This window comes from Chiloscyllium punctatum, chromosome 30 (genome assembly GCF_047496795.1).
Source record: "Chiloscyllium punctatum isolate Juve2018m chromosome 30, sChiPun1.3, whole genome shotgun sequence".
NCBI lineage: Eukaryota > Metazoa > Chordata > Chondrichthyes > Orectolobiformes > Hemiscylliidae > Chiloscyllium > Chiloscyllium punctatum.
The window spans coordinates 38,582,091-38,591,236 of NC_092768.1; the positions used below are offsets into that span (position 1 = coordinate 38,582,091).

The 9,146-nt window shown below is 44.7% G+C and overlaps 1 protein-coding gene and 1 long non-coding RNA gene across 6 annotated transcripts in view; one reads left to right on the top strand and one right to left on the bottom strand.

The window, feature by feature from the left end:
* LOC140455426 (collagen alpha-1(XI) chain-like) overlaps positions 1-6,757 on the top strand; it is a 338,251-nt gene extending 331,494 nt beyond the window's left edge. For all 5 annotated transcript variants that reach the window (XM_072550289.1, XM_072550291.1, XM_072550293.1 and 2 more), the window contains one exon: positions 6,455-6,757. In XM_072550289.1, coding sequence (XP_072406390.1) covers positions 6,455-6,742 — 288 coding nt within the window. In that variant the 3' untranslated portion in view covers positions 6,743-6,757. The remainder of the gene's footprint in view (positions 1-6,454) is intronic.
* Positions 5,494-6,460, bottom strand: LOC140455431 (uncharacterized). The gene is made up of 2 exons (XR_011952832.1): positions 6,021-6,460; positions 5,494-5,877 (listed from the first exon to the last, which is right to left on the bottom strand). It is a non-coding gene; the product is annotated as an uncharacterized lncRNA (long non-coding RNA).
* Positions 6,758-9,146: the final 2,389 nt, after the last annotated feature.

The following is a 9,146-nucleotide window of genomic DNA, read 5'->3' on the forward strand; positions in this document are numbered from 1 at the left end:
TATAGTGTGTTATTCACAGTGAGACTGATTATTCATTGTTGTATTGTGTTATTCAGTGTGAATTGCTGTACATTGTTATTGTGTTATTTACAGTTTTAGGGATTATTCACTGCTATACTGTGTTATCAGTGTGAGTGATTATGCAGTTATATTATATTGTTCACAATATTTGTGAGATTATACCAAATTCTAGTGTCTTATTCAGAGTGTGAGACTGATGATAATGTTGTTGTGTTATTCACAGTTTGAGTCATTATGCACTGCTGTGATATGTTATCCATTTACTGAGAGTCAGTATACACTGTTGTAGTATGATTCACTCTGTTATAGCATGTTTTTAATACACTTATGATAGGTGGGTGTCTCTGGTTAGGCCAGCATTTATTAGCCAGAGGGCAGTTAAGAGTCAACCATATTGTTGTAGGTGTGCAATCACATGTAATCCAGACTAGGTCAGGATGACAGATTTTCTTCCCTACAGGACATTAGCGAAACAGATGTGGTTTTTTTCCCTGACAATCAACAATGATTTCATCATCATCATTAGACTCTCAATACCAGATTCAACTCATCTATTGTGGTGGGATTCGAACTTCAGTCCCCTGAACATTAGATAAATTTCTGGATTAATGGCCTATTGGTAATACCACTAGGTTATGATCTCCCCACAGGGTACTGTGAGAGTGATTATCCACTGTTTTAGTGCATTACTCACAGTGCGAGAGTGATTATACACTGTTGTAGTTTGTTATTCACAGTGAGAGTTAACATGAAACATTATAGTGTATTATTCACAGTACAAGAGTCACTGTGCACTATTATATTGTGTTATCCCCACTGAGAGTGATTATTTTGGTTATTGTGTTATTTACAGTGTGAGATTGATAGTACACTGTGACTCCATATACACTGTTATAATGTTTCATAAATAGTACGAGAGTAATGAACCCTGTTATGGTGTGTCATTCACAATGCCAGCATGATTATACAATTCTGTAGTTATTCACAGCTGGTGTGTGATTGTACACTATGTGAGTCATTAAACATGGTATAGCATGTTATTCACAGTTTAAGTATGACTGACTAAAGACTGGTATACTGTGTTGTTCACAGTATGAGTGAATATACACTTACATTGTATTATTCAATGATAGTAATCATGTACTATTCACAGTGTAATGGTAATCATAGTTATAGTATTATTCAGTGTGTTGTTCAGTGTTAAAAACATTATGCATTTGTAATGGTAATCATAGTTATAGTATTATTCAGTGTGCTGTTCAGTGTTAGAAACATTATGCATTTGTAATGGTAATCATAGTTATAGTATTATTCAGTGTGTTGTTCAGTGTTAGAAACATTATGCATTTGTACTGCATTGTTCACCGTGTGAGAGTAATTGTACACTGTTACTTGGCAAATTGAGTTATCTTACACTGTTATATTGTTTTATTAACAGTGGGAGAGTGATTATACAATGTTCCAGTGTGCTATTTAAGTTTGAGAATTATTATATATTGCTATAGTGTATTATTCCGTGTGAGAGTGATTATGCACTGTTATAGTATGTTGTTCAGTGTGCACGATAGTACACTGTTACATTGTATTATTCACCATGCTACGGTGATTATGTCGTGTTATTCACTGTGTGAGAAACAGTGTTGTGTTATTCACACTGTGAAAGCCATTATACACTGTTGTTGTGTGTTATTCAAAGTGAGACTGAATATGCAATGTTACACTGGTATTTGCAGAATAAGTGCTAAACACTTAAATTCAGAACTAGTGAGTATTATACACTGAGTGTCTTATTTACCATGTACAGCAAGAATGTGAGTGATTATGCACTATTATAATAAGCTATTCACACTGAGAATGATTATACACTTCTAGTCAGTTACTCTTAAATTGGGGATGATTATACATTGGTATAGTGTGTTTTTCAGTTTAAGAGTGACTGTGCACTGTTATACTGTGTTATTCACAATGTGAGAGATTATACACTTATAATGTATTATTCCCAGTGTGAGTGATTGTACTCTTATATTTTGTTATTCACAGTATGGAGTGTTAGTCAGTGTGAGAGTCCTGATACACTATGTTATTCACTGTGTCACAGTGATTATCTACTGTTATAATATTTCATTCACAGTATGAGAAACACTATGCACCGCTAAAGTATCTTATTTACACTGCGAGTCACTATACTGTTGTAGTATGCTATTCACATGAGAGCGAATGCAATTTTTTGTTTTTTTTTACACTGTTAGTGTGTTAGGCATGTACTAAGCATCAATATGCACTATTACATTGGCATATTCACACCAATTATGCAATGCTATATTGTATTATTCACAGTGAGAGTATGATTATAGTTCTTTGTGTTATTCACAGCCTGATGGTGATTATGTATTGTCATAATGTTATTCACATTGTGAGCATGATTATACTTCATGATAACACAGTACGAGGGAGATTTTGTTTATCACAGTATGAGATTTTGCATTGTGCCATTCAGTGAGATTGATCACACACTGTTAGTGTTAGGATTATTGTATATTATGTAGGGAGTGATTCTACACAATTACAGTCAGAGTTCCTCACTTTTTGTGTCAGTATACTGTGACATATATTGCATTCAGTGTGAGAATAGTTGTAATGTGGGATATGCAGAAAATAAGATTAGTACAGAGCTACAGTATGTGTGATACTCAGCACACGTGTTGCAATACAGTTATGGTGTTATATACATTGTGGCCATACTTAGTCATACTGTTATGTATAATCAGTCTTTAAACAGTTAATATAGTGTGCAATTATGCACACTTAGGCTATACACACTAAGATTAATAATAATTATACTGTGTAAAATTTGCAAGTGCTTGGATAAAGTATGTTACTCTACAGATTTAGTGTTATGTACAAAGTGAAGAGTTTATAAACTGAGTGTGTGTGTTATACAATAACTGATTATACAGTTATACAATAGATTAGATCATTATTGCATGTATTGTTCAGTGAGTATGTTATGTGCAATGTGAAAGATTATACTCAATGTTTTATGCACACTATTAGTGATGAAACATAGTTTTAATGTGCACTATGTCCAACGTGAGGACGATTACGCAAAGTGTTTTAAGTGCATATGAGGGTGACTGAACATTGTTGTAGTGTGTGTACAGTACTGGCAGGATGAGACAGTGATTATGATTCAATTTTGGGTGTTTGTGATTACAGTTATCTAATTGTAGGCTGTTGACCATTTTTAGGGAATTTTCAGACACCAGCTTATTAGATAAAGTATGCAACTATTAGAACTGAGGAAGGTTTACTTATGTTGGGCCTGTGCTCACTAAAATTTAAAAGATTGAAGGGGGATCTGATTGCAAGGTATGAAATTCTAAAAGGGCGAGACAGAGTAGATGCAGGGAGGATGTTTTCTCTAGCTGGCGAGTCTTGAACCAGAGGTCACAGCCTTGGGATGTGGGTATACCATTTAGGACTGTGTTGAGGAAAAATGTCTTCACTCAAAAGGTAGTGAACCTTTGGAATTCTCTACCACAAAAGACTATGGAAGTCAAGTCACTGAAATATTCAAGAAAATAGTTGCTGCCAAGAGAGGGGCTGCATTGTCCTGGTTGCTGTCAATGTTCTTGAATGCTGTTGGAGCTGTGCTTATCCAGCCAAATGGTGAGTATTGCATCACTCTCCTGATTTGTGCCTTGTAGATGTTGCTGGGCAGGCTTTGGCAGACACGAAGTGAGCTCCTTGCCACAGAATTCCCAGCCTAGTGTTGTCAGTACAAGACCAGGTTAGAGGTCCTGTTTAATTTCTCATGAATGATTTTATGACCAGTCCCTAGTTGAGGTCCCCAATCAGTTACAATTCTGGTTAGGATATCCCTAAATGCTTATATTTCCAGAAAGAGATTTAAAGAGGCTCCTCTTCTTAATTCAACCCCTAATCTATTTATTAATTTAGAAAGATCCCTTCACTCTTGGAGGCTCAGGCTTGCCTGAGTGAAAGAAAAGGTCTTTACTATAAGAAAAATAATAAATGTGTAACAAATACTCAGATTATAAATGTGTACTGAATAAAAAACTACCAGTTATATGTATCACACTTTATTTTGCATGAAGCATAGATAGTGGAATATTCTGGTTTTCAAATTGGATGGTACCAGTAACTCCAAACATTGGTTGTGAAGCAATTGGTTTTGAGATTCTTAAATCTGCAAGGCAGCAGATGGGCTTTATTTTCCCCCTATTTCCTCAGTAATGGAGTCTTTCTTTACCTGCAACATAAGAGACATCAGCTGCACTCAAGTTGTGACCTTGACAGCATATCAGGGGTTGCTGTTGGTTTTTAACCCTGGAAGGGTAAAGTACAAAAATATCTACAGTTCAGGACATAATCAATGAGAACTGGTGTTCTGCTGAGACAGCTGGTGTGCTCCAATTTTTTTGCTAGCCATAGGAAATTACAATCCAATTTGGAAAGTTGCTGTTTGAAGATGGCAGAGTTTCAGGTTTGTGATTTTCAGAGATTCCTCTCAGAGCTTTCATCAATGAATTTACAACTATCGTCATGTGCTCTTAAAAATTGCTGTTAAGTTCAATATGTAAGTAATCTGGGAATATGATCCATTGTCATGACAATGGTAACCCCCAGGGTGTTGATAATTTGTTAGTCAGATGGTAGCCCCATTGAACCAAGATTATGGTTGGAATTTCTCTTTTGAAGATGGTCACTGCTTGGCACTTTTATGGCCCAAATGTTACTTGCCACCTTTCAGTCCAAACCTGGATGTTGTCCAGCTCTTGTTGCATGTGGACATGGATTGCTCCAGTGTCTGAGTTGTGAATGGTGCTAAACATTGTACAATCATCAGCGAAACACCTCATCTCTGACCTAATGGTGGAAGGAAGGTTATTGATTAAACAGCTGAAGAAATTGTTGCTTGGACACTATCTTGAGAAACAAGAGCTCTTGCGGCACTGTCCCTATCTCTAGACCAGAAGTTGAATTTCAAGTTTCATCTGCTCATAATGTGACTGAAGAGGTTGTTTAAAAATATCACTCCCTGAGGAACCCTTGGAGAGATGTCCTGGGTCAGAGATGATTGACCTTCAACAACAACAACCTTATGTGCTACATTTGACTCCAACTAGGGGAGATTTTACACCCAATTTGTATTTGCTTGTTTTACTCTAGCTGCTTAATTCCACGCAAATGCAGCCTTGATGGCAAAGGCCATCACCTCACCCCTGAGCTTTGTCGAAGCCTGTAAGTAGGTCAGCAAAGTGGCTCTGGCAGTACCCAAACTGGGCATCATTGTGCAGGTTATTGTTGAGTAGCTGCAGCTTGATACCACTGTTGATGACACGTTCCATTGCTTTACTGATCAATGAGAGTAGACAGATGGGGCAGTAATTGGCTGGGTTGGATTTGATCTGCTTTTTGTGCACAGTCAGAAGTCACACAACACTAGGATGTAGTCCAACATGTTTATTTGATTTCACAAGCTTTTGGAGCAGAGCCCCTTCATCAGGTGCAACTGATTTGTTCCCCGTAGTCCAACATCAGCACCTCCACGTTTTGTATACAGGACATGCCTGGATCATTTTCCACATTGTTGGTTAGAGGATATGTTTTATTTGTACAGAAACAGCTTGGCTGAGGTGCAAAAAAGGTTCTGTAGCACAAATCTTAGTATAATTGCTGGAATATTATCAGGGCCTAAGCCTTGCAGGATCCAGCACTTCCAATTGTTCTCAATCTCAAGTAGAATGAATCGAACTGCCATCTGTGATACTGGACCAGTAGAGGAAGCAGAGATGAATCATTCCCTTGTCACATCTGGCTGAAAATGGTGTGCTATATACAGAGTGATTAAATAGTTATTGTGGCTGTTGTCTACAGGATAAGAAGAATTACACATTTATGTACAGCCTGAGAATGGTTATACATAGTCATCACTTTTGGTATGAGCAGTTTGAGAATGTTTATACAATTATTACCTGTGTTGTTATGTACAGCATGTGGGTTATATCCAGTTAGCGTGTTCATATATGGTCTGTAAGTAATGATGCAAAGTTATAGTGTGACAATAGCAATTCCAAGCAAATATACACAGTGATAGTACATCTGATGGGCTGATGAGAGTGTAATCACGTACAGATACATTTTGTGCTGTGTATAATTTGAGGGTGATTATGTACAGGCTTTGTGTTACGTAAAGTGTATGCAATTACTGTCGAGTATGCAATGTATGGTGTGCGATAACAATTAACTTGTGTTTGAATGAAATGTTTATGCACAATTAGGAAGTGTTTGTGCTCACAAACTTTTTTTTTGCAGGTGCATACAGTTTTTGGTCAATGTCCCATCTACATTCTCCATCTGTTTTCCGTGGCTTGTTTCTGCTGTTCACCTAATTCTGATCTCTTTCCAGGGTCGCAAGGGCCGGCCTGGGCTACCTGGTGCTGATGGGTTACCTGGCCCTCCTGGTTCATCACTCATGCTGCCAGTAAGTAATTGTGTTAGGGCAGAGAGAGAGAGAAATCAGGCATTAATGCTTTCCCATTCTGATATTCTGCATGAGTTCTTGAGGCTGATCCTAAAATCTGCCTGTGTTGAGCACCACTCCCTCCACTTTGACACAGGGATATTGTCTTCACCATGTTTATCTGCAGGAATACCAGCCCCCATGCATGGGGCTCAAGAACAACACAGCAAGTAACTTGAAAATGAAATGAAGTATTGGAGTATTAAAGTACTTGGAAAATCAGACTTTTAAAAATATGTAGTGCATTTGAGAGATTATTGGAGTCACAGTATTACACAATACAAAAGAGGCCCTTCAGCCTATCAGGTTACTGCAAACAAAAAAAAGCTACCTACACTAGTCCCACTTTCCCACTAAGCCCACAGCCTTGAATGTTATGACAGTTCAACTGCTCATCCAAGTTCTTATTAAAAGGTTTGAGGTTTCCCACCTCAACTACACACCAGGGCAATGTATTCCAGACACCCACCCACCACCCTCAGGTGAAAATGTTTTTCCTCAAATCTCCTCCTACCTTTCACTTTAAGATTATGCCCCATTGTTATCGGCCCTTTGACTAAAGGGGAACAACTGCTTCTTTTTCACCCTGTCCATGTCCCTCAATCTTATACACCTCTATCTGGCTCACCCCCACTTAGCCTTTTCTGCCCCAAAGAAAACAACCGAAGCCTATACAGTCTCTCTTCAGAGCTGAAATGCTCCATCCAAGGCAACATCTTGATCAGTCTCCTCTGCATTCCTCCAATGTTAACATATCCTTCCTATCATGTGGTATCAAGAACTGCTGTAACCTATCCAAGTCCTGTACAACTCCAATACGACCTCCCTGCTCTTCTAAACTCTGCCGTGAATGATGAAGGAAAAAGTGTCCCACCTGCCTTATTAATTACCCAATTAACCTGTCTTGCCACCTTCAGTGATTTGTAGACAAGCATCCCAATATCCCTCTGAGATCTGATTGTCCTGCCATTCATTGAGCATTCGAAAACATTACTGGAAAATTGCTCTGAAAAATTACTGGAAAAGGGACGGGGGGGGGGGGGAGAAAGAGGGGACGGGGGGGGGGGGGAGAAAGAGGGGACGGGGGGGGGGGGGGGGGGGGAGAAAGAGGGGGACGGGGGGGGGGGGGAGAAAGAGGGGACGGGGGGGGGGGGGGGAGAAAGAGGGGACGGGGGGGGGGGGGGGGAGAAAGAGGGGACGGGGGGGGGGGGGGGGGAGAAAGAGGGGACGGGGGGGGGGGGGAGAAAGAGGGGACGGGGGGGGGGGGGGGGGAGAAAGAGGGGACGGGGGGGGGGGGGGGGAGAAAGAGGGGACGGGGGGGGGGAGAAAGAGGGGACGGGGGGGGGAGAAAGAGGGGACGGGGGGGGGGAGAAAGAGGGGACGGGGGGGGGAGAAAGAGGGGACGGGGGGGGAAAGAGGGGACGGGGGGGACGTGGGGGGGGGGGGAGAAAGAGGGGGGCGGGGGGGGGAGCGGGAAGAAAGAGGGGACGGGGGGGGGCAGGAAGAAAGAGGGGACGGCGGGGGGGGGGGGGGGGGGGGGGGGGGGGGGGGGGGGGAAGAAAGAGGGGACGGAGGGGGGGTGGGGGTGGGGGGAAGAAAGAGGGGACGGAGGGGGGTGGGGGGGGGGGAAGAAAGAGGGGACGGAGGGGGGGTGGGGGGGGGAAGAAAGAGGGGACGGAGGGGGGGTGGGGGGGGGGAAGAAAGAGGGGACGGAGGGGGGTGGGGGGGGGGAAGAAAGAGGGGACGGCGGGTGGTGGGGGGGGGAAGAAAGAGGGGACGGCGGGGGGTGGGGAAGAAAGAGGGGACAGCGGGGGGTGGGGGGGGGGAAGAAAGAGGGGACGGCGGGGGGTGGGGGGGGGGAGAAGGGGGGGGAGAAGGGGGGGGGAGAAGGGGGGGGGAGAAAGAGGGGACGGCGGGGGGTGGGGGGGGGAGAAAGAGGGGATGGCGGGGGGAGAAAGAGGGGACGCGGGGGGGTGGGAGAAAGGGGACGCGGGGGGGGGTGGGAGAAAGGGGACGGCGGGGGGGTGGAGAAAGAGGGGACGGCGGGGGGGTGGAGAAAGAGGGGACGGCGGGGGGCGGAGGGGTGGAGAAAGAGGGGACGGCGGGGGGCGGAGGGGTGGAGAAAGAGGGGACGGCGGGGGGGTGGAGAAAGAGGGGACGGCGGGGGGCGGGGGGGTGGAGAAAGAGGGGACGGCGGGGGGCGGAGAAAGAGGGGACGGCGGGAGGGAGAGGAGGGGACGGCGGGAGGGGAGAGGAGGGGACGGCGGGAGGGAGAGGAGGGGACGGCGGGTGGGGGGAGGAGGGGGACGGCGGGTGGGGGGAGGAGGGGACGGCGGGTGGGGGAGGAGGGGGACGGGTGGGGGAAGGGGACGGCGGGGGGAGGGGATGGGGGGGAGGGGGGAGGGGACGGGGGGGAGGGGAGGGGGGGAGGGGACGGGGGGGGAGGGGGGAGGGGACGGGGGGGAGGGGGGAGGGGACGGGGGGGGAGGGGGGAGGGGACGGGGGGGAGGGGGGAGGGGACGGGGGGGAGGGGGGAGGGGACGGGGGGGAGGGGGGAGGGGACGGCGGGGGGGGAGGG